The sequence below is a fragment of the Rosa chinensis genome, chromosome 4 (genome assembly GCF_002994745.2).
Source record: "Rosa chinensis cultivar Old Blush chromosome 4, RchiOBHm-V2, whole genome shotgun sequence".
Classification (NCBI taxonomy): Eukaryota; Viridiplantae; Streptophyta; class Magnoliopsida; order Rosales; family Rosaceae; genus Rosa; species Rosa chinensis.
In genome coordinates, this window is record NC_037091.1 from 46,179,060 (window position 1) to 46,205,850 (window position 26,791).

At 39.3% G+C, this 26,791-nt stretch overlaps 2 protein-coding genes across 2 annotated transcripts; both read right to left on the reverse strand.

Moving 5' to 3' along the window:
- Nucleotides 1–534: 534 nt before the first annotated feature.
- On the reverse strand, nt 535–1,241 carry LOC112199854. The gene is made up of 2 exons (XM_024340827.2): nt 1,005–1,241; nt 535–914 (listed from the first exon to the last, which is right to left on the reverse strand). The coding sequence occupies exons 1-2, from the start codon at nt 1,150–1,152 to the stop codon at nt 778–780; spliced, it is 285 nt and encodes a 94-aa protein (XP_024196595.1). The 5' UTR covers nt 1,153–1,241; the 3' UTR covers nt 535–777.
- An 8,401-nt stretch (nt 1,242–9,642) lies between these two features.
- LOC112195754 (cytochrome P450 71A1) lies at nt 9,643–12,244 on the reverse strand. The gene is made up of 2 exons (XM_024335945.2): nt 11,266–12,244; nt 9,643–10,313 (listed from the first exon to the last, which is right to left on the reverse strand). The coding sequence occupies exons 1-2, from the start codon at nt 12,184–12,186 to the stop codon at nt 9,702–9,704; spliced, it is 1,533 nt and encodes a 510-aa protein (XP_024191713.1). The 5' UTR covers nt 12,187–12,244; the 3' UTR covers nt 9,643–9,701.
- Nucleotides 12,245–26,791: the final 14,547 nt, after the last annotated feature.

The following is a 26,791-nucleotide window of genomic DNA, read 5'->3' on the forward strand; positions in this document are numbered from 1 at the left end:
TTTAACGATGAACTTTGGTTCTGCATTCCTGTGACAGTAGAACCATACGAGGTTAATGACCATGACTACTGTCATGAAAGTTAAAACAACAATAATCACGCTGCCTCCCTCAAATTGAAAGGTACATTAAACTTCCCCCTAAACAATCTAGGAAATCAAATAGTTTTACAATTCTAATTGAAAGTAAGTTCTAAGAGGGCTGATCTCCCACTCATCACTAATCATGCAATTCTTGCTTATAAACTGTTGGGTAGAAATCCAACTGATGAGTTTGAGTATTCTTCACTTTTCAATGAAGTACGACCCCTAAGACAATCCGATGGTGGGTGATCCTGGATTAGTAACAGAGAATGTGAACTGCTTATTCTCATCCACAACATCAATGCAAAACAAGTTGATCAAACCAGTAATGACACTAACCACTTTTCAGGTTTGTGCATATAACTTCAGATTATTATACAAAGCCTACTGAAAATCAAAGGCAATAACTACCAAGGCGGCAATGCAAACAATTATAATCAAACCTTACACTCATACAACCATAACCAAACACGCATTGCATTTCTATATATATCAAGAACAGTACAATTACTACATTATCCAGCATTGCAGTTGTAAAAGTCTCTCTAACAACTAATCGCTTCATGAACAAGCATTTCATTTCTCATATATATTGATTTAAACATCATCAACCAAAATCAGATCTGAACAGACCCACTGTGCCACAACTGACATCATCGCATAGAAACCTCAAGCAGTGACTGGAGTAAAGGATCTTCATGAAACCTGACTGAACAGAAGCCTCCGGGTCGTGGCCACCTTCTTCCCGACCGGATCTTCGCGGGCACCCGAATCCGACTCGTCGTGATACCAACCAACAGTTCTCTGGGCTTCCAGCACAATCTGCGACAAACCTGAACCCAATTCCAGTACAGAATGAGAAACCCAGAAAAACCCAGAAGCAGAAAAAGTCAAAGTGAGAGAGAATGAATGAATGTAGCAACCTTGCTTAACGGTCTGTCTGTTTTCGCGGATCTCGTGGATGGTGGCTGAGATTTTCCAGTAGAGAGGACGACCCATGTAGAAGACGACCAGAAGAGCCAGAGCTAACATTACTACGCGGAACGTGATCCTTGCCGTGGGCGACGCCATTTTCTCTCTGCTTCACTCTCAGAGACGAGAGTGAACTTCTTCTTCTGGTAATAGATTTTGTTTGGTGTGAGATTTGGGGGTCCAGATCACATAGATTTTATAGTCGACACTGGGTTAATTTGGAAATTTCAGATATGCAAATCTGATATTTCATGAAAGTATCATTAATTTGGAATTTTAAGATTGTACCAAAAAAAGAAATAGACACTGATGGAAATAAAACTGTTGCTAGCACTTTAATTTTTGTTGAATTAGTGATGATGATTTACATTATAATTTTATATCGTAAGTGCATTCAGTATAATACTTGAAGTATAAGTGAATCGCTCAAAGTTTACATTAGACATAAAAGCAAAGGTAACTAACCGATGAGTAACATTATTTAACAATCTAGGTTTCGTGCTCAACTGCTCAAGAGATATTAAAGGGATAGCAATGAGACCAAGTGATAATTTGGACGATAAAATGATATAGATGCTGATGCGCAGGAGGAGTATCACATTACTCATGATCCGGTGCGTGAGTATATATGAAAATAGTAAGAACAACGGAGCTTAAAGTTTAATGGGTGATCGTAATACTGCTAATGATTTGTGAAGTTCATGGATTAGTGAAGGGACTTGTGTTGCCAAAACAATTGAAGAAAAAATGTTAGGACTTTACTGTGTTCGATGTTAAAGTGTTGATTTGAGTTTGGAACGATCGATAGATCGAGTTGTATGTTGGTGCCAAGGATTATTATTACTTTCCAATCCTATATGTTAGGACTTTGCACTGTTCCGAGTGTTATATAGTTGTTGGCACAAACTGACTCGGTTAGGACAAGATTGGTGAATTACAAGATTTGAGTCGTGTTAACTGTGCTTGGTGATGAAAACAATCAAGAAAGGTTTGACAGGTTGCCCGAGTAGAAAGTTGAAAGGGAACTTCAAAAGCTATACTTCAATTTATAGAAATTTGTTCAAAAAGAGGAGTGAGCTATGTTTGATGTGCATTGCAGTTTACTCTTTCTGGAGAGTAAGAGATGATAGGATCTTCGAGAATGAGTCCAAAGCCGCTATGCTGTTCCAGTGTTCCTTAATGCATAAGATGCGAGCTTATATCTTTAAACTCGAGTCTACTGCTCATCTGAATCTCCTTCTTGAATGGAGACCTTCCTTGTTACCTAGTGTAGGTATAAGGTTTGTACTATGTGTGTTGGCATTCCCATACAAAAGATTGAAGAAGCCTACAAACTGGTCTCGAAGAATATCAGGTAATTGCATCTCATGCATAAGCACAGGATTGCAACATGCATGTGTTGCAATCCCCGAGTCAGTCCTAGTTAACCCTACGTTTTTGGGAGTCTGATTTTGGAAAGTATTTTTTGGTTTTTAGATGTTATATTATAAAGATATTTTCCAACTGATAAAATCGTGCTTTTGAAATCTTAGGTGATTTAGAATTTATTTATTTTAATTGGATATCTTTTATTAAAAAATTTTTCCTAGTAGGAGTCCAATTAGGGTTAAGTCTTAATTGTTGAGCATTTGTTTTCTCCTCAATATATTCAGAAAAGCAGCGTTGATTTGGGGGTGATTTTGATGCAAGAATTATTGTGTGTCTTGCTTGCTTAGAAAGAGTTCCATAGGAGTCCATGAAACACTTATTCCGTGTCTAAGTGTTTCATTGTTCATTCACCTACATGCATTGATTCTCTCAAGACCAGTAGAGAAGTTGTGGATGCAAGAAGAGTGACAATTGAAGATCATTCAAGTGAAGAAGGCGTTCAAGGTTGAAGACAAACATCTCAATAGTTAAGTCTAGTGATTGTAGCCGAGCTAGTGCTACTTGAGTTTGTAAAGAACATATCCTTCATCATAAGTTAATAGTTCTTATTTTGGGTTCTCAAGAGTAAGAGCCCCGCAGTATTTTTAATCTCATATTTGAAGTTTTCACTGCGTGACCAAAAATCCTATGTTCTGTTTGAATTTTTGGTTTCTGCTCAGTAAGGATTGAAACGTGCCTATCAATTCCCGTTTTCCAGAAAACACGTTATGTTCTTGTATTTTCACTTGGTATCAGAGCGGGTTCTAAAGCTTTTTAGTTGATCCGAGGACAGGATGAAACGTGAACATGACAGAGCCTCTAGTTCCATAAATTGCCCCCCTTTGTTTGATGGTGAAGATTACTCACAATGGAAGATTATGATGAAGGCTTTTCTCTACTCTCAGAATGAAAACATGTGGAATACAGTTGAGACTGGATGGGAACACCTAATCAAGGCAGAAGACTCAAAGAAAGTAGAAGGGACATCTGCAAGAGTTCTTAAGCCTAGGAAGGAATGGACAGAAGAGGAGGTTCGGAATAGAAGTTGTGATTTCAAATCACGAAATTCCTTATTCACAGCTTTATCCAAGAAGGAGAGGATGAGAAGCAGCCACTGTGACACAGTTAAACAGGCATGAGATCTTCTTCATGTCATATATGAAGGCAACAAGAAGGTTAGAGGCTAGAAACTTCAGAGACTTGTCTTGGAGTTTGAAAACATGCAAATGGGGGAGGATGAATCAATAGATGAATTTCATGCTCATCTTCTAAATGTGACAAATCAGTGTCACAGTCTTGGTGATCCATTTGAAGAGCATCGGATTGTCAAGAAAATCATTAGGTCCCCTTCATCAAAGTTTCAATCCAAACAGACAGCTATAGAGGAGGCTCAAGACCTGGACACCTATTCTCTCGACGAACTGGTAGGTAATCTCAAAACCTTTGAGATGAGGATCAAGCCCGAGAAAAAGGTAAAAAATGTTGCTTTCTCTTCTGTTAAAAAGAAAGATGATGTTGATGATGACTATGTGGATTTATCGTTGTACATTGACAAAAGAGTTCAAAATATTTCTAAAAAACAAAAACTCCTTTGGAAATTCTTCGAAAATTTTTCCTAACAAACCTAAATGCTTTGAGTGCGGTGGTATGGGTCATCTTGCTGCTGACTGTGGCAACAAGAAATATAATTCTCGGAGTAACAGGGCATTGAAATCCACTTGGAGTGACAGCGATGAAGGCTCTCAATCTAAGAATGAAGAGGTAAATCTTGCTCTTACTTCCTTTCTTAATATTGATTTTTCTGATGATTCTGACTTGGAAGATGATACTCTTGATGAAGAAACAAATGAAAAGCATAAGCAATTGTATAATGCTTCAAAAATTGTTCTTCGAAAAAAAAACAAACTTGAAGAAGAAGTTGAATCTTTAAGAGTGGAAAAGATGAAAGTTGAGCAAAAATTTGATACTTCTTTAAAAGAATGGGAAGAAGAACGTACTGACCTTGTTGATAAGATTAAAGTTTTGCAGGGTGAGGTCAAATCTCAAGATTGGGACAAGGAGCATGATGAGCTTATTAACAAAATCAAAATTTTGCAGGTTGAAGTCAAGGCTCAGTCCACTCTAAATGTTTCACTAACCCTTGAAAATGAGAAATTGCAGGATGAGCTGTTTAAAGTCAAGAAAAGCTTCAACAAGTTTTCCATAGGGTCCGAAAAGGTCTCCAAGATGATTGGCTTTGGTAAAGCTCACGGCAACAAAGAAGGGTTAGGTTATGAAGGTGAGTCTTGCAAGCCTTTGACCTTTGTAAAAGGTGTAGAATGTGTAAATTCGTTGGGTTAGTCACAAGATTCAAATGACAACGATTTTGGTCCCAAGTTGGCCAAAAGATCATAAGCAAATTTAGCCTTGCAAACCCATCATAAAGTTACTCAGGTAAGTTCTGACAAGCACACGTCTGTGCATCAGCCCAGGTATATTCACAACTCCAAAAGTTTCACTCCCACTTATCATTATTGTGAAAAATTAGGACACATACGTCCTAGATGTAATATGCTTCGCCAGGTCACTCAAAATCAGAGGAAAGCATAAAAAGTTAGCCCAACTGCATTGCTACAAGCTGAGCTAAAAGAGCTTCTAAAGTTGATTAACAGGATTGCAGATATTATTGCAATCCCCAAAGAGCAGAATTTGAAGCAGAAGCAAATTTGGATTAAAAAAAGGTTCTACTAATTGTTTTTATGCTCATATGGATGATCTTGATAATATGCTTGAGCTTGTTGTTCGTACTGAACATCATTTGGCTGATTCGTTTACTAAGCCCTTAGACATAGCTCAATTTGAATCACTTAAAAGCACCATTGGTGGGGGCTCTAAGTATTGATACTCTCACTTCGCTTGATCCATTTTGCATGAATTCATAGTGTATGATATCATATTAGTATAGGTGCATCACTCTTTTTATTTCTGCTTTCTGGAAAATTAGGATTGCATGTGTGGTTTGTATCCCAATATGTCTGACAGATCAAATTGGACTTAGATTGACAAGTGTTTTGATATCTTCCTTGCATATGATTGTGATGAGTTGAATAACATGTTTTGAATTGGTTCTTGCATCACTCTGCTTAAGCATGAACAACATATTTTTCATCACTTTGTATTCTCACATGCACACATATACTCCTTGTGGTGGTACGTAATTCTCTTGGTTGATTTGATCTTAGTTCCCACGTATGAAGTGAGTGCTTGTAGTAATTGCTCCCTGGTAAAAAGGTACAATTATTTGGAGCAAGACCAGGCTATTCCCGAAGTAAACAGGCCTCGGTCGTGGTGAACGATATGAGGTTTGAGAAGAAAAGGGAATGGTTTGGTCACCCCAGTGGATTGTGAAACTATTGACTCAAGTTGATGTGTCCTTTGGGATGTCCTTGTTACATCTGGTACCCTAAAGTCAACTGACTTGGGAGTTGCTGGCATAAAACTTGCTACATGAGTCTTAGTTTTCTTCTGAATATATATATATATATATATATAATATATATATATATAGTGAAAATTTCATAATGTGTGAAAGGCAAAAAGAAAAAATATTGTGCCCACACGGTGTCATAAGGAGAGATTTGAGTTGATTGTGATTATTTTGTCACTTCTTATGTGTGTTCTATTTTCTTTGATTCTAAGATTCTTACAAACCCCACTTTGAGCTATGTTCACTTACACAACAAAGGTACAGAATACTCGATCATCTTCTTGGTTACTTTGTTGTTGTCAAAATCTCTTCACTCATATGACCTTAACTTATTACTTTCATGTTTGAGGATTGGTGCTAATACTCTTGTGTAAAAGGCTATGCGTTTGTCTCTGTCAATTATACAAGGATACAAACCAACTCATTGTGTGTTTGCATTTCATTCTTGCATCTTTCATAACATGATCACACTTTGGGGGAGTATTGATACTTAGACTACCTTCCTCTGCTTGATTCTCCTTGGGGTGGTTTCTATTGAGCAACATCTCCTGGTGATCCTCCTTCTGCATAGCTTCCACTACTCTTTTCAGTTGTCTTTGTCATTCCTAGACAAAAAGGGGAAGATATTTGTGAAATTGATCAACTTGTGCTTTGAATGTTTAACTTGCTTGACATTCCTATGCCTTATCTTTAACTGTTTTTTTTTTCAAAGTGTGTGTGTGATAAGTGTTTCAGGAATTGGAGGCTTCTTCCCAAGTAAGGATCCTCAAGTACTTGTTGAGGGGGAGTTTGCATTAATTAGATGTGTTTTGTATAGGAATGCCAAAAGGGGAGATTGTAGGTATAAGGTTTGTACTTAGTGTGTTGGCATTCCCATACAAAAGATTGAAGAAGCCTACAAACTGGTCTCGGAAAATATCAGGTAATTGCATCTCATGCATAAGCACGAGATTGCAACGTGTGTTGCAATCCCCGAGTCAGTCCTAGTCAACCCTATTGCAATCCCCGAGTCAGTCCGAGTCAGACCTAGTCAACCCTACATTTTTGGGAGTTTGATTTTGGAAAGTATCTTTTGGTTTTTAGATGTTATATTATAAATAAATTTTCTAATTGATAAAATCGTGCTTTTGAAATCCTAGGTGATTTAGGATTTATTTATTTTAATTGGATATCTTTTATTAAAAGATTTTTCCTCGTAGGAGTCCAATTAGGGTTAAGTCTTAATTGTTGAGCATTTGATTTCTCCTCAATATATTCAGAAAAGCAGCGTTGATTTTGGGGTGATTTTGATGCAAGAATTTTTGTGTGTCTTGCTTGCTAAGGAAAGAGTTCCATAGGAGTCCATGAATCACTTGTTCTGTGTTTAAGTGTTTCATTGTTCATTCACCTACATGCATTGATTCTCTCAAGACCAGTAGAGAAGTTGTTGATGCAAGAAGAGTGATAATTGAAGATCATTCAAGTGAAGAAGACGTTCAAGGTTGAAGACAAGCATCTCATTAGTTAAGTCTAGTGATTGTAGCCGAGCTAGTGCTACTTCAGTTTGTAAAGAACATATCCTTCATCATAAGTTAATAGTTCTTATTTTGGGTTCTCAAGAGTAAGAGCCCAGCAGTGTTTTTAATCTCATATTTGAGGTTTTCACTGTGTAACCAAAAATCCTGTGTTCTGTTTGAATTTTTGGTTTCTGCCCAGTAAGGATTGAAACATGCCTATCAATCCCCGTTTTCCATAAAACACGTTCTTTTCTTATATTTTCACCTAGCTAGCTTGGTCGTGGTTAGTTATGTGTTCTAGTTAGGGCTCCAGAGATTGAAGAATGTTTGATGTCCCGCTTTCCATTTGTCCAACCATCTAAAGCCATGCCATCACAAATCAAACATAGCACCACAAACGTATTTATGCATGTATGTGTACATAAAATCAACTTTGAAACTACTTAATTATGAGCAAATTAGCTTTTATTAATTAGGGGATTATCATATATAAAACCTAATTGCAGAACTAGCTACCTTATATGCCAAGTTTCAATTAGCACCTTTTCTAAATTATTGTACAGGACGATATTAACAGGCCTGAAGATGCAAAGCTTATATGCGTGTATGTGGAAAGGTTATTGATCAGACTTGATGCTGAACACCAGCAAAGGTAGCAAAATCAAAGGGGAATAAGATAAATCAACTTCAGTTACGTTAGTACAGATTTACTACTATAATCCAAATGCAACTTGATGGATTTCTCTGAACGCATTCAACAACTTTAACCTCTTAAGTAACTTCAGACTGCTTAAATCATACAACAAAATATTTTTACAAACTTACTTATGAGTTATAAATTCATAACACAAAAGATACCGAGATGAGTACTAATCAACAGTTCAACACCACCGAAAAGAAGTTGAAAAAAGATTATGGCTTTAATATCCTTCAAATTGTATACTTCAAGTTGTTTGGAATATCATAAGTCATAACCCATGTTTGCCGTTATGTGAGTCAGCTGCCATGTCAGATTGTATTCTTGACAACGGTCACAAACATACACTGTCAATTTACAGTAGCTTCAACTGATGAGCATGTCAATTCAGTTAAAAGGATATTGAGGTACCTGTAGGGTACATTATCCACTGGCTTGTTTTATTTACTTTTGCAAATGGTGTTCCATATATAAAGGCTTTTTGTAATGCTGATTGGGCTGGGGAAAGTAAATCATAGAAGATCAACAATAGGTTTTGTTGTTTTCCTTGGTTCCAATCCCATTTCATGGCAATCAAAGAAGCAGGGTTCAGTATCAAAATGTTCCACAAAGGCTGAGTATGTGTGACTTACCAACATAGCTGCTGAAGTTTCTTGGATAAGCCATTTGCTGTGTAATCTGCATATTTTTGTTCCTGAGCAACCTCTCTTTAAGTGTTATCCCTCTGGTCTTGCTTTCTTTTCTAATTAAGTTTTTCATTCAAGGAGAAAGCATTTGGATAATGATTTCTACTTTGTTCGAGAGTGAATCCAAAGGAGTGATCTGTTGCTAGAATATGCTCCTACTCAAGATCAGACTGCAAACATTACATAGTCCATGTTTTCAAGGACCATTGTTCCAATCTCAGGCTCTACCCCTGCTGAGATTGAGGGGCGGTGTTGAGTAAGGCTATGTGAGTCAGCTGCCATATCAGCTTGTATTCTTGACAAATGTCCACCACCAAAAGGGACTAGAGGTGGCAAACGGGCCGCTAGACACAAGCACGGCACGGACCCAAGACAGTTAAAACCGGCCCGGCACGGCCCGAGTACGTTATTCTAATGGGTTGGGTTGGGCTAAGGAATATTGGCCAATACTCGGCCCGAGCCTGTTATGGGCCCGACACGACATGAGCATGATGTATTATGGGCCAGTCCATCACAAATACAAAATTTCATTTTGTTTTTAAAAATATTAGAAAATTAAAATAATGAGATTTCAACATTAGACCTTTTTATTCAAAATCTCATGACAATTCCACCAATGTTATTTCATTAATGTTATCAAAGTAGTGAAATAAAACATTATATTCTTGTTTTGACATAAGTATTTTTTCTAAATATTAAATATATGTTTATTAACAAAGACTAATATCACAATAATCCAACTATAGAATGAAGAAAAAAAAAATGATACACATCTACTTATTGGAAGTCTTGGACCACTCCAGATCAAGAGGACATCCCAGTTGTTTTTTGTCTAAAGAAAAAAGATGCGCTTAAATATAATTCTGTTTTACATAGGAAACTTCTGGATGAGGGGATCAAGTGGAGAATGGAATGGGGACAAGACGAAGAGGAGCTTTCTTATAGAGAACGAGTCCATACACTTCACTCATGTCTACGGCCTCGACCGATACATTACCACTAGTCAACTTCCAATCAAACCAATACAGAAGATTGGCAACCATATATTCAGCTGCAGCCAGCGCAAAGGCCTGTCCGGGACACCCTCTTCTCCCACCACCAAATGGGACAAATTGGAAGTCCTGACCATTGAAGTGAATCAAGTTGTCCTCAAATCGATCCGGGAGGAATTCCTCTGGCTTGTCCCAGAATGTGGGGTCCCTTTGGATTGCAAATGTATTGACAAGTATTCTTGTTTTCGCGGGGATATAGTAACCTCCCAATGTTACAGCTCTGGTTGTTTCCCTATGTATAAGAGTGGTTGGGGGATGTAATCTTAGAGTTTCTTTGATGACACATTTTAAGTAGTCCATTTGATTGATATCATCCACATCTACTTTTGCCTTTTGTCCTACCACTCTTCTTACCTCTTGTTGGACTTTTTCCATCACATTTGGATTTCTGACAAGCTCTGCCATTAACCATTCCAAAGTTGTTGATGTTGTATCACTTCCTCCAATAAACATGTCCTAGAATGATTAAGAAGTCAAATATATATATATATATATATATATATATATTCAGTCATATGGATCGAAGTAGAAAAACACACAAACACACACACACATATATATATATATATATGTATATATATATATACAGGCCCGATCTACAGCGGACGTCCTCACTTCTCTAAAGTGCGGACATCGACTCTTCCACGGCGTTTCAGGCGGCGACTGCTGCTCGGGGCTTGCCGGGCGGAGGTTGGAGGCATCCTAGACAGTTCTGGGTAGCGATCCAGATCGGAGGAGGTCGAGTTTGTAGGTTCTAGGTAGCAACCTGACCTGCAGCGCTGCAACCCGACTGCAGACTAGTCCGTTCCACCCCTGGCCTCCGTCCGGTAACCGGCGCCACGCCGTCGAGACCTGAGTAGAGCTGTAGAGTCGACGTCGGCACTTTAGCAAAAATGCGGACGTCCGCTCTCGAACGGCTGCATATATATATATGTGTGTGTGTGTGTGTGTGTGTGTGTGTGTGTACATTCAGACTACGGTGAGGACGGTACGGATTTCCCGTTTCCCCCCACTTTCCGATCACATTTTCACATCTTAACCGTTCAGTTTTTAGGTCCTAATGTATAGATCACCTCTGCAAAATTTCAGCCAATTTGGTGATCTTTAAGGCATCCAAAACTGCAAATTACAACAATGTACACGAACAGTTCCGGTTCGACAGATTCGGTTCGTTCGTGTAAATTGCAGTTTGGATGCCTTAACGATCACCAAATTGGTTGAAATTTTGTAGAGATGATCTATACATTAGGACCTAAAAATTGAACGGTTAAGATCAAAATAGTGATCAGAAAGTGGGTAAAAACCGGAAATCCGTACCGAAATTTCGGTACGGACGTCCGCACCTGAGAAAAATCCTATATATATATATACATATATATACATATATATATATATAGGGTGAAATTACCTGTATGATTGCTTTTAAGTTATCTTGAGTGAGATCCAAGTTCAGCGCATCATTCTTTCCGTATTTGAGGAGTATATCCACAAAATCTCTTGTTTTGAGTTCACATTCTCTCTTTATAGCCTTGTGTTCTTCAATCAACTTATCAAAGAATCCATCTAATTCGGCAGAAGTTGCTTTCAAACGTGCAATGAATCCTCTAAGATTGTCAATCCATCTCAAACTAGGGAAGAAATCTCCAAAACTGAAATACATTAGTTGAACCATCAACCTTCTTGATGCCTCTCCAAACCAATTATCATTTTCCTCTGCAAACCTTTTTCCAATAACACAACTAGATAGTATGTTGTTGGACGTCTTTTTCAGCATGTCACTCAGATCAATAGGAGACTCACTGAGGCATTCTTTGCGTATCTTCTTGACCAATTTTGCAACTTCTTCTTCCCTTGCGTATTGAAATTGTTGCACTTTTTTCAAGCTCAAAAGTTCAACAACACAGAGTTTCCGAACTTGTCTCCAGTACTCTCCATAAGGAGAAAACGCTAGGTCTTTGCATCCATAGAGTAATATATTTGTAGCTGTAAATTGGGGACGGTTACAGCAAACACTGTCATGAGTCTTCTTTATTTCCTTGGCCATGTCTGCCGATGAAACTACTAGTGTTGGAAATTGGCCCAAGTGCAATAACATTAGAGGGCCATACTTCTTTGAGAGAGTGTGAAGAGAACGGTGTGGGAGTGTACCTAGCTGGTGGAGGTTTCCGATTATGGGTAACCTTCTTGGGGATGGCGGCGATTTTAGTTTCTCACCTGATCTTAAAATTGAAAAAAAATTGAAAATAGTAAGCAAGAGAACAGAAAGCAGGAAAAGATTGGAGAGAGTGCTCATATTTAGCTCATTAAGCAAGTTAGTAACAGGAGCCATTGTCCCAATATAGCTAGAATCCTAGGAGTTCTGTAGTTTGTAAGCATTCATTCATGCAGAATTTATATATAGACAAGTTAGGCGAAACAAAATTTGATTACGTGTGCTATTCCACGTTCATATCTTTTTTTGTTTTGTTTTTGTAATGAATTAAATCTCCTTTATAAATAATAGGGTGCAGTTATTGTCACCCTAGCTACCATTTTCTTTGTTCACCCTACTTGCTCATTACACCCTACTTTTTAATTTCAATTATTAAATTTACTTATCTAACCAATTTCTCTGTCGACAAATATACTTATATGAAATATTCAATGAAAAAAGAATTTAATTACAAGCTGCGATGCATGATTCCCTCGATCATTCAGAGCTGGGCTATCTCTTATATGACCTTTGAGAGGCCTTGCAGATAGCATCCTTTGCGCAGGTTCATGATGTGCGACGAGCAGCTATGGTGGCTCATACATTAGCACAAGAAGCTAAAAATGGATCTTTCTTTATGCATTTGTTTCCTGTACCACCTCCAACTGTGGTGGACCTTATATCCCTTGATAGTAATGACTTGTAAAGTCAATGAAACCTCTTTCATTTCCCTCAAAAAAAAAAAAGGATATGTATATAGTTTTTCTTACAGATTTTGATTTTAGAAAATTAGTACACCTAATAGTCATTTTGCACTTGGGTAATATAATCTTTCAATAATTCAAATATTTTAGGGTAAACTAAGAAAATAGAAGGTTGGCAATAGCCGCACCCAAATTATATCCTGCTTGGTGGTTACGGGTCTACCATATTCAGTTCTCTAGCTTTGCATAACATGTACAGCAGGAACCTTGATTAATAATCTTTTCAAAACATTATTAAGTTAGCAATTATTTATTGCTTTCAATTCTCCAAGTGTTGATGCAGGTTTGGTAATTAAAAGCCCTTACTTGAATTCCAATTAAATATATTATCCGAAAGTGATGCATGCCTAACTTTCATGGACCAGCTTTTTGTTGAACCTCATTGGCTAATTAGCCACTGTATGGCCAAAAAGTTAATAACGACCACTATTTTTTATTGCACGAATTAAGTTTCGTGGGCAAGAATGAATGAACAGTGTGAAATATTAGAAGAGGTTGTTCTATTCCAAGTCCAATTTGTCAAAAACATAAATATTTGTAAAATCTCATCATTGCAAAGTATGATCCAAACAAGTCATTTGTAAATTTCGTTACTTAAAATTTCTTCACGTTAAACTCCCATCACCTTAAAGTCCATTCACCTCAAAATCTCATCACCTTGAAGTTCCTTGGAATCTCTAAATCCTCTAATCAAACACTACCTAAATGTTGATAAGCAAGTTTTTTCAATGTTGACAAGCAAGTTCGGTAGCTTGTTCCTTTAAGTATTGATAGTCATCAAATTCCTTAAGTATTGATAATTAAGCAAGTTTGGTAGCTTGGTCCCTTGAGTGTTGATAATCATCAAATCCCTCAAGTGTCGAAAAGCAAGTTCAGTAGCTTGGTCCCTTTAGTGTTGATAATCACCAAATCCCTTCAGTATTGATAAGCAATTTTAGTAGCTTGGTCCCTTGAATATTGATAATCCTCAAGTGTTGATAAGCAAGTTCGGTAGCTTGGTCCTTTAAGTATTCATAATCATCAAATCCCTTCAGTGTTGATAAGCAATTTTAGTAGCTTGGTCCCTTGAGTGTGATAATCATCAAATCCCTTAAGTGTTGAAAAGCCAGTTTGGTAGTGTCACGCCCCTGATTTTACACACAAGAAAATCGATATATATAACCCCATAATTATATATGCGTGAATGTCCAGTCATCAATACAAAATACCTGGAATCTTTTTCCCTTTAACTTACACAGATATTGATGCACTGAACCCTCAAAGTTAATATACACTCGCTCCATAGAGTTATATATTACACAAGCTTACGAATTAAATTGTCAACTACAAGATAAAACGTAAATGCTCCTTAGAGTAACTATACAACGGAAGTCCTTATCAACGGTAAAGTCACAAAGATGGCTTCCTACCGTAAAGCTGCAAAAGCGCCACCTCAGCTTCAGCCACGATTTCCCTGACCTGCAGGATTAACCCCTACACCATTCCATTGAATAGTGCACCGGGTTTCCACACAACAAAACCCGGTAAGCTTATGAAGCTCGTATGAGTAACTCAAAACCAATTACACAAATTTCACAAAAGCCTCATGCTCATAACCTCAATCCTAGCATCCAATTACACAATTTTCGGTCAAACAAAACTTCCTCAAGCAATGTTTGACGCCATCCTAACGCACTACGGCGAATTCCAGCATCACACTCATTTCCCATTTCCCCCTAGGAACTTTTGTCATCAACATGACATCAAAGGTGAAAATCAATGAATCACCTTCCTATCCTCAACACAGAGTACAATTCGTCACCACTATAGCTCTTAAGATAAATCAAACCATCAATCAATAAAATCAAGAAGAAACAAGGCAATCACATATCAAAGCAAGCAAAACAAATCATAGTAACCCCTGCATATAATTTAGTTCAGGAGGTCACATTTAGTCAAGCAATTCAAGTCAAGGTAGTCATCGAAGTCCCACACTCTGACGTCTGTAGGTAGCCCCAACCATCACAGCAGTCCTCTCGATCTTTGTTAACTTAATAACATCTCAGCTCCGCTACCGAGCAATCATCACACTGATCATCACCTAGATTTCCACCGATCATCACCCAGATATTCATCGTCCAACTGATCATCACCTAGATTTCAAGGATCATCACATAGATTCACGCAGATATCGCCACTCATCACATAGATAGCGATCATCACATAGATTTCGTTGGTCATCACATAGATAGCGATCATCACATAGATTTCGCTGGTCATCACATAGATAGCGATCATCACATAGATTCACAATGAAGCCACTAATACATGAATATATATGTATATATATACATCCCATAATATATATATATATACACACATAGTCATCCATCCACACAGAAAACCACTAATACCAACTATAGTCATAGTTAACCTAATAACTCCAAGACGATAGGGTAATCATGCTCATAACAAATATCAACCATATTCATAACAAATATCGATCCTACTCATAACAAATATCGATCCTACTCATAACAAATATCGATCCTGCTCATAACACATATCGATCATACTCAACAAACGATAACGGAAATTCGTTCACTAATGAACCTTGTGAGATTACTCACCTTGAATCTCCCGCTGCGTCTTCAATACAAAACAAGGCAGCCAATCCACAAAATAGCCGTCCGAGGAGTACTACGTCACGTACCTAAGGAATTACAGCTCTCATTCAGTCAACGAATCACAAAGGATAACGTTCGAAACCCTAAATCGAACCAAAATTCCCAAGGTGACGCCAAATGAGGCGAAACCACATCCGAGACCTCCCAAAGTCCCCGGAATACGTCCACAATCGATGTGACCAAACCACAAGTCGATCGGACGCTCAAATCCTCACGGATAGCATAAATCGATCGGTATGAAACTGCAAAAATCCTAACAATTCCAAACGAACTCCAAAACTTGCATATTATATATCGAAACGCTCGTATCAACGAGTAGAACATATATAATAACAGAAATAGTTCCTTAAGTGGCCGGAACACCGCCGGAACGCCACCACAGACGGTGGTGCACCGCCGCCGGCCAAAAACTCCTTATTTCACAAAACTCCCAACATGAAAGTTCTTCATCTAAGCATGCTTGTGAATTCTCATAACTAGCACAAGCATAAGGGGTCGAAAACTACCTCACAAGCCGTGAACAGTAATCCCAACTGAGTTGATCGAAGTTTCATGTGAATCGATCCAAACAACCACCAAGGATCGATCAACGAGGCTGCTCTGAGCTCAACCAAGAAGACTTGAAGCCTCGCCGACGTCGGAACAAGGAATTCCGATCGGGTCCGAAATCCACAAACTGAACTGCCTTGCAGCGCCGCCGTGGAGGAGAATCGGCGCTAGAGGACACCAGAGGGACGACCAGACGGAGGAGACAATCCTATCTGGAAAGTTTCGTCGCCGGAGACGCCGCAGCTCGCCTGAAAAGTCGGGTCGGACCGTCCGGGTTCGGGTCGGGTCAGCCGGATAATTTCGATTCTGAAGGTAGCAGCCGAGAGAGAAGAGAGAGAGAAAGTAACTTCCAAAAATGGAAGAAATGAAAATAGTAAGTTTCCAACTTGGGAAACTTCTATTTATACCAAAATGGAAATTCCTTCCAATGGCCATAACTTTCTCATACGAACTCCGATTCTAGCGTTCCACATGTCCACGAACTCGTATCGACGCGCTCTACAACTTTCGTGAAGGAAGTTTTCGGAGAATCCCAACGAATAAAAAGTCAACCTTTGGCAACCCCCCCTAAAACCATATTCTTCAATTAATTATTCGCCCGAAACACTTCCGCTCCATCCACGAGTCACGAAACCGTCCAATAGTTATAAAATTAATTTCGTAAAATCCTCGGAAAATAATTACGAATTTCCGGGGCATCACAGGTAGCTTGGTCCCTTTAGTGTTGATAATCACCAAATCCCTTCAGTGTTGATAAGCAATTTTAGTAGCTTGGTCCCTTGAGTGTTGACAATCATCAAATCCCTTAAGAGTTGAAAAGCAAGTTCGGTAGCTTGGTCTCTTTAGTGTTGATAATCACCAAATCCCTTCAGTGTTGATTTGCAATTTTAGTAGCTTGGTCCCTTCAGTGTTGATAATCATCAATTCCCTTAAGTGTTGATAAGCAAGTTTGGTAGCTTGGTCCTTTGAGTATTAATAATCATGTAGATGTAGTACTGTGATTTGAAGATGAGGATTAATTTTGAGGAGGGCGCTGAGGATGACAGAGGAGAATATAGAATTTTGTTGGCGGGGAGTGAAAGGAAGGCTCTAATCTTCAACGACATGCAGCTTTATAGCCTCTCCTTCAAGTTATGTTGTTGCTAAACCCTTCTCTTTTAATATGCAAATTTAGTTTACTTATAGCTCAAGCTAATATATATAAATATATACATATATATTTTAGAAAGATATCTATGTTGTCCTGCTTAAATTGTAGTTTGATTAGGTCTTCTATTACTAGTTGGATTATGATGCTAATCCTAATGGACTTATATTGATCATCCATAGATTACGTGAAACTATTTCTAGTGTATATAGAAATGTGATGGAAGTTGAGCATCTTTTGAATTATCCTAGTGAAAATGATACTGTGATGTAATCATTTACTAATGAAGAGTTGTTGAGGGGGTAATGAATAGGTCCATAGAAGATAGATGATTAAGATCCAAATGACAGTTGTGTTCCACCAACTATTTCTCCAAAAGAGGCATTTCAAGCAGTAGTAACCTTAAATAGTTACTTGCTAAAAATGAAAAAATATACCAAATCTGGTGCATGCATTGCAAAAGTTTAGGTATGAAAAATCAATTCGGTTCAGAAACGAGGAGAATGCATATAACAACATATTTTGAGAAATAGCCAAATTGAGAAAATAATTTTTTTTATAAGTTTCTTAATTTTTATTAATGAAATATTTGGATTAAATACTTGTTACTCCTCAAACTTTTCCCTGAAAAACAGTTTAGTCCCTCGCCTTTCAAATTAGGGAAATTCGTCCAAACAGTGCCTGAATTTTTCCAGACTATTAATTTTCATACCTATACTTCAAAAAATATCAAAATGGTACCTGAGTGTTTGAGCCCGACCCAATTTTCGTACCTAGCAATAGTAAAATCGTCAACGCCGTTAAATTTTCAGGGGTAAAAGCGGTACTTCATGTATTTTGGTATAGTAAATCAATTTCAAAACAATGAAAATCCAAAATAATCCCCAAACTTGGACGTTGGGGAGACTCGAACCCATCCCAACACATATGGGAATGAAAGCCCTAACCACCAGAATGCTTGCCTATTGTTAGTTTGTGGTAAACAAAAATTATATATATCATTTAGTTTAAAAACACTTTTTCTTTGACCATTCTGTCATCTTCCTTCTGGTGTTGCAGCTTCTGCAAGTATCTCTCTCTCTCCTCCTTCATTCTAGATTCCCAGCCACAAAGTTTCTTACTATTAATTTTTCTTCTTAAGTTGCAAATACCACTAGCCCAAAATATCAATTGTTTCTTCTCCAATTCTTCTATTTCTTCTTTCTTTTCCTCTGTTTTCTTCATCTCCTTTCTTCTCCTCCATATTTGTTAATATATCTGGAGATCAAACCTTAAACTCGCCGGCTTTCATGGTGTATTTGCCTCGGTAGATGGTTTTGAACAAAATGCCTTGGTTTTGTGCCGAGGCCAGCCCTGACTCTCTCTCTTCTCTCTTTAGAAACTACATAGGAAAACCCGAGAAGCTTTCGGGCTTCACTCTGCCACCGTCGCCAGTCGTTTGGAGTAGGAGTCAAAACTCCAAGTCAGAAGAGACGACGCTCTGAACACTGCAACCCATTCCAGCCTGCATCCCAGCGTGCCCCGGAAATCATGGGCGAAAGATTAAGCAGTGTGGGCGGAAACGGCGTCGTCCACTGTTTTGTCGCCTCCTCTCATCGGCTCTGTGCCGCCATGGGCCTCCCCGTCGGCAAACACATCGTCCTCGACAAACCCCTCCCCATCAACGACGAGCTCGTCTGGGACAACGGCACGTCGTTTCCCCAACCCTGTATCAATCGCATCACCTACACCGACGGAAAATGCAGAGGCGAGGAGGTTGGAAATGTCGTCGTCGAAGTCGGAGGAGATAAGGCGGTCAACGATGAGGACTAGGGAGTCGGTGTGGGGGACGAGGGAGTTAAAGGGTTTCGAAATGGCGAGGCAGCGAATGAGGGTCTTGGTGTCTGAGACCAGGTCGAAGATCCGGAGGATCACGGGGTCCGGGAGCCGATCGAAGCTGTCTATTTCCATCCTCAGAGAGAGAGAGAGAGAGAGAGAGAGAGAGAGAGAGATTTGAGCGCAGAGGGTTTTAGCGAGAAATGGGAATGTCATGGTTTCGGTGGAGGAGAAGAAGAGGAAGTAGATGAGTGGTGAGAGAAGATAAATAGTAAAATGACGAAAATATCCTTCAAAAGTTGACGGAGTTAACGATTTTACAGTTGCTAGGTACGAAAATTGGGTTGGGCTCAAACACTCAGGTACCATTTTGATATTTTTTGAAGTATAGGTATGAAAATTAATAGTCTGGAAAAGTTCAGACACTGTTTGGACGAATTTCCCTTCAAATTAAACTGGATAGTCCTTATTCTTTCTAATTCTCACACAGCATATCCAAAACAGGTCTAAAATGATTATTCTACCCCAAGATCCTTTTTTTCTCTCTCTCTCTCTCTCTTTTTATTTATTTTTTCTGCTTTTCTCTCTCTCTAAAGTTCTGGACAGATCCTAAGGTATCGTCGCGGGACTCGACTTCGACGTCCGCGGCATTGCCGTCGTGGTTCTCGACGATTGCCCCTGCCTCTCTCCCAGCTCCAGAAGAACTCAGCTTTGGCTCGAAACTCTGCATCTTCTCTCTGTTTCTGCATAATTTGGCTCAAAACTCTTCGAAAATGCAATGCTCTGGCATGGGTCCCGACGCAAAGGGTAATACTGTCGTCGGAGTCCGAGGCACCGACACCATCATTCTCAGATCCCAACGGAAATGTTGCTGAGACAGCCCAGCCCAGCTGGAACTGGATTGCCTCTTGGATTCTGAAGATCTGTAGCGCCTACTCCAACGGTGTTATAGCCACGATTTTACTCTCTCTGATCTCTCCCAGGTATGGGTTTTTAGCCAATCATCCACCAAGTTACAGATCATGACAACTCTCGAAAATTCTCGAGTGGTAGTAACCTCCTTGGAACAGAGAAAGAGTTCAAGATTTTCATGGAGAAATATGGGAAGAAGTATCCAACTAGAAAGGAGTACATGCAGAGCCGCCGAGCACCAAGCTCTGGATCCGATGGCAGTCCATGACTTCAAAGAGTTCTCAAATCTGTCCGAAGAGGCGTTCGGCCAGGTGAGGTGGGTTCAGTTGGAGAGGTCCTGCGACGGGATCGTGACCGTCCATTTTGACGATCTCAGGCATGCAGAGAAGGCCTTGGCAGAGAAGAGGTGGCCAAGGTATGTTACTGTGTTTGGGTATGGGGTTACTCTTGGGTTTGGGAGTGTGAATTTGGAGAGGTGGAGGAATTTTGTGGGGAGGATTGGCTCTAGATTAAATTAAATTAAATTGGAATATGGAGTACAATAAGAAGGGGGGAAAAGAGTAGAGAAGAACAAAGAAAGAAGGAGAAATGAGGTGCTTGGTGGTAGAATAGTCTTGGAGAGAGAGAGAGAGAGCCAGAAAAAAAAAAAAAAAAAAAAAAAGAGAAGAGAAAAATTAGAAAAAGAGAGAGAAAAAAATAAAAAAAGGATCTTGGGGGTAGCTTAGTCATTTTAGACCTGTTTTGGACATGTTGTGTGAGAATTAGAAAGAATAAGGACTATCCAGTTTAATTTGAAAGGCGAGGGACTAAACTGTTTTTCAGAGAAAAGTTTGAGGAGTAACAATGAATTAATCCAAAATATTTTATTTGTTAGTTATTTTATGTAGGGTGGTGTTATGTTGGTAAACTGTGATTTGTTAGTAAGTTATAATTCCAATATTGTAAAGGTCATGTGTTCGATTCTCACAAACATATGTAAGGGTGTGGTGGGTTAAGGATTTAAGAAAAAAAATGTAGGGTGGTGTTATTGACACACCATTTTCTCTATTCACACACCCACTCTATTTTTATTACTTAATTGTTAAAGAAAAAACACATTATGTGCCTTCGTCAAAGCAACTGATGAGGAGGGAATCAAGGAATTACAATCACAGCTCAATCAACATTTAGTATCATTATTGTAATTGATATTTCAGTTGTAATTCTGTCCCTATATAAAAAGACTATGAAATGAGTAGACCAATTGTAATTCCAATTCACTTTTACACATTATCAGCACGTTTATTTCAATAGTGGTTTGATGAATTAGATTTCTGAACAAGACCTTGATTTGATTATCGTTGGCTTATTAATAAATTTCGGATTTTATTCTGAAGCATTGAATTTATTCGATTTTATTTACTACACATATTTACATAGTTCGAAATAGCACTATAAAGATGTAAAGCAATACATCTAGAAAAAGAAAAAATTATTAGAATGAAAAGATTGTCATTCTACCCAAATAGAAATACTCACCAAGAGCTAATGGAACCTTATTAAGTTTCAAAGATATTTGTGCCAACGGTTATCATGTAGAAACACACTGTGAGAATGGAACCGAATACCTTTATATTACCTCTAATGAATGTGGAAGGAAACGCATTTTAGAGAAACTAATTAGTCAATCTAGTGGACTGTACCTCACTACTATTCGGATTATTGAATCATATGATGTCACCAACAATGAAATGTGGGACACTGGCTTATACAGGCTTTGGCATGACCGCTTAGGGCACCCTGGTTGTGACATAATGATCCGTATTTTAAAGAACTCACACGGACATCCCTTCTTTCGAGTGAAAAATAAAATGGGAGAAAAATCCGCCACACTGCAAGGTGTCAGTCCTAGTACTACTCAAATGCAGCCATTGCCTTCTGAAGTACCAGAAGCACTACCTCTCCCATTATGCCTCATTGACTATTTCAAAGGCACATCACTCATTTTACAAAGCCTGCTATTTAGCAAAAACAGGATCGAGACCTTCCTATGCTAAAGACACAAAACAAAACATACCATTCTTACAAAGGATACAAGGAGATATCTATGGACCTATCCATCTAGAATGCGGACCATTCAAGTACTTTATGGTTCTGGTGGATGCTTCGACACGCTGGTCACATGTCACTTTATTGTCCACAAGAAATGCTGCATTTGCAAAACTCCTAGCACAGATTATACATTTAAGGGCTCACCACCCTGATCACCCTATCAAGTCTATAAGGCTTGATAACGCTGGAGAGTTTACATCAAAAGCATTTGATGATTATTGCATGTCTATTGGGATCGATGTAGAGCATTTTGTAACCCAAGTGCATACACAAAATGGTCTCACAGAAGCCACCATCAAAAGGCTACAGATGGTGGCTAGGGCGCTGGTTATGCGCTCCAAGCTGCCTATATCTGCCTGGGGTTATGCAATATTGCACGTAACTTTACTTATTTGTTTCAGACCCTCTGCTAGCCAACCATTTTCTGCGTACCAGTTGGTAACTGGATATGAGCCTGACATTTCACACTTACGCATATTTGGTTACGCAGTATATGTGCCTATTGTGCCCCCACAGCGCACCAAAATAGGTCCTCAGAGACGATTAGGTATTTATGTTGGATATGAATCTCCAACAATTATCCGCTATTTGAAACCCTTGACAGGCGATCTCTTTACCGCTAGATTTGTGGATTGTCACTTTGATGAGATAGTCTTCCAGTCGTTAGGGGGAGATAGGAAAAAGGATTTTCCAAGGGAACAACAGAAGTTGTCGTGGTTTGTCCCACTCTATCTCATTTTGATCCCCGCACTTCACAATGTGAAAGTGAAGTGAAAAGAATAATCGATTTTCAAAATGTAACAGATTTGATGCCTGATGCGTTTACTGATATCGCAAAAGAGACGAGATCACATATACCAGCTGCAAATGTGCCTGCAAGGTTAAAAGTCCCCAACAAGGGGCACGACGCCGCAGATAGAGGCGCTGCAACCATACTTAGTGGAGGTGTGGTTGAGGCTGTGGCTCCCCAAAAGAAGATGGGGAGGCCACTTAGTTCGATTGACACTCACCCAAGGAAGAAGAGGGGGAGTAAGACACAAACCGATCCATTAATCATTAATGTAGGGAATCCCTCTCATGAGATTGTCTCTGATTATAGTTATGTCCATGAATCAATACTGGAGGACGCTCCGATGTTTGAAACGATTCCAGAGAACAAAGAAATCTCAATGGATTATGAGAGTGCGTATGAGTTGATGGAAAGATCTTCCATACACATTGATGATATATTTGCATACACTATTGCTCAAGAAATCATAGAGCACAATGATATCGAACCACACTTTGTTGTAAAATGTCAACAAAGAGCAGATTGGCCTAAATGGAAAGAAGCAATTCAGGCAGAATTAGATTCTCTGGCAAAGAGACAGGTATTTGGTCCGGTAGTGCTAACCTCACCAAGTGTAAAGCCTGTAGTACATAAATGGGTCTTTGTCAGAAAGCGTAATAAGAAGAATGTAGTCCTGAGGTACAAGGCTCGCCTTGTGGAGCAAGGCTTCTCACAACGCCTTGGAATTGACTACAAGGAGACATACTCTCCCGTAATGGACGTTATAACATTCTGTTACTTAGTTAGCTTGGTAGTTTTCGAAGGACTGCAAATGTAGTTCATTGATGTGGTTACTGCATATCTCTATGGGGATCTTGATTCAGAGATATATATGAAAGTGTCTAATGGCCTTACATTACCCAAATCAAAGTACTCTAAACCACAGAGTGCGTTTGCAATTAGGTTGAAATGCTCACTTTACAGATTATAACAATCCGGGAGGATGTGGTATACCTGTCTAAGTGACTAATTGATTAGGAATGGATATAAGAACGATGAATTATGCCCCTGCGTATTCATAAAGAAAACAAGTTCCGAATTGGCAATTGTAGCTGTATATGTCGGTTATATGAACATAATAGGTACTCTTGATAAAATAAGAGAAACCGCGAGCTACTTGAAATCCGAATTTGAGATGAAGGATCTTGGAAAAACTCGATTCTTTCTAGGCCTCGAACTAGAACACCGAGTTTGTGGAATACTAATCCACAAGTCTGCATATGTCCAAAAGATACTCAGGCAATTTAACATGGACAAAGCGCATTCTGCTAGCACTCCCATGATCGGTCGAAGTTTGGATGCAAAGAAAGATCCATTTCGTCCAAAGGAAGATGACGAAGAGGTGTTGGGAGCTAAAATTCTCTATCTAAGTACAATAAGCGCATTATTGTACTTAGCCCAATGTACTCAACCAGACATTGCATTCTCAGTGAACTTGTTAACTAGATTTAGCTCAGCGCCAACGTAGCGTTACTGGAATGGTATCAAGAACATTTTTCGATACCTAAAAGGAACTGAGAGACAAGAGGGACTGCAGATGGAACTGCAATCCCTAAAGGAAATGTAGATGGCGAAAGCGCCACTCACTACACCGAAACCCTAAATGATATTTTGGTTGGTTTTGCTGATGTTGGGTACCTCTCTGACCCACATAAAGGTCGTTCCCAAACTAGTTATGTATTTACCATTGGGAATATGGCGATATCTTGGAGATCAACCAAGCAAACCCTTATGGCTACCTCCTGGAACCACTCAGAGATAATTGCTCTACATGAGGCAGTTCATGAGTGTATATGGTTAAGAACTATCATTACACATATTCGAGAGACTAATGGTTTGAGTTCTACCACTGAAGAGCCTACTTGCATTTATGAAGATAATGCGGCTTGCATCGAACAGATGAAGCTAGGTTATGTCAAGGGTGATAATACAAAACATATATTGCCAAAGTTTTTCTACAATCAGCAACAACAGGGTCTCCTCAAGATTCAAGTGAATCAAGTAAGGTCTGTGGAGAATGTGGCAGATTTGTTCACCAAATCATTGCCTAGGCCATATTTGAGAAACATGTGAAAAACATAGGAATGCGAAGACTTTCCAAGCTCCCTCGATTAATGTAAGGATCAGGGGGAGGTGTAGACTTCAAGGGGAGTCTAACACACACATGTCATCCTCAAATGTAATAGGTGCGTTGTGCTCTTTTCCTTCGACCAAGATGTATTTTTTGTCCCACATGGTTTTTATTGTTACTTGGTAAGGTTTTCATTGAGGCAACAACTCATACACCATTTCGTCCTTGACTTGGCACAAGGGGGATTGTTAAAGGAAAAACACATTATGTGCCTTCGTCAAAGCAACTGACGAGGAGGGAATCAAGGAATTACAATCATAGCTCAATCAGCATTTAGTATTATTATTGTAATTGATATTTCCATTGTAATTCTATCCCTATATAAACGGACTATGATGAAATGAGTAGACAAATTCCAATTCCAATTCACTTTAACATTAATTCTTTTTTTTTTTAACTAATTACCCTCCCTTGCAATTATGTTTATTTTTCCTTTTTCTATTTGGCAAATCAATCATCCATACCTTTTTTTTTTCTCATCATCATTCTATCTCTGTTCCTCAATGTGGGCTTGAACCCAAATACCATCATGTACCTCAAGCTCATTCCCGTCTACTTCATACACCCACATCTCTACACCTTATCAATCAAGCTCTTCGAGAAGGACTCGCACGCCTTCTTTAAATGCCAAGGCTAACGAGCCCACATCAAAATGAAGGAATAGATCACCGATATGAAAACTTCTTCACTTTGAAAAACAATGCCACACTGATGACATAGAAATAAAAATTGTGAATATAAAGAATGACGACGATGAATTGGGTGATCTCAGTGATTCCAAACCTTAGGGTTAGATTTTAACCAGAAGAGGATCCATCACTGAGTCTCTACTTGTACTTACATGAGCATTTGCAAGCATAATTAGCTATAATGAGCCACGCTCATGATACCGCCAACTGTATGACCTACGGAAACACAGCCAAGCAGGCTACTGCTTGAGCCCCGGCTCACCCCCAGATTACCGCTGACGCGCTGCCACGTGCCACGCCAAGATATCATCAGAAACTGGGAACTGAAGCACATCAGTCCCACATCGAAAACATGGAAGAGCTCGGCCTCTTCCCCACCTATAAAAGGTTCTTTCCTCTCTCCTCATTAATTATGCATTCACTACTTACCTATTGTTATTCTGTCAACATAAATACATTGACTAACTTAGGCATCAGAGAAGAGAAGACCGCCCAGCGTGGTCTCCCTCTGACGCCGCTTTGTATTTCACTCGACAGGTAGCGAAAGCTCTGAAAACATTGCAAGTAGCGGTATGCCCATCGGACCAGCGTTAACAAAGACTTGGGCCACCGCTCAATCTTAAACATTAACATTGGTGCAGTCTGTGGGAATCCTTGAACAAAAGGCCATCCCACCACAACAATCACCATGACTAACGGTAGCAGGGGAAACGCTGAGGAGCAAGCGGATCAATCTGCCAACCCCTATCCCACCAACCGCGGCTAACATTAACCCAACAGTTAACGTTAACCTAGCATTATTCAGCACTTCGGTCAACCCAAGTGCGGAACCGCAGGGCTCATCCCAGGTCCCGCTGACCCAGACTGCAGCAGTCGCCCACCAGGCCGGGATCTCGCCGCTATGTATGAGCTGGCATTGGCGGACCTCCACAAGGAGAATAGGGAGCACGAACAAGAGCACAGAGAGAAGGTCGAGGCCCAAAAGCAGGTGGCCACGCTGATGTCAAAATTTGATGAACTGAAAAAGGTGCTAGAGGCAAACGCTATCCCAGCGCAGAGCTAGCAATCGCGAAGCACCAGATGTAGTCAACCCAATACAGGCAGATTGGTACCCATACCAATCATACAGATGTTGGTACCGCAGAACTAT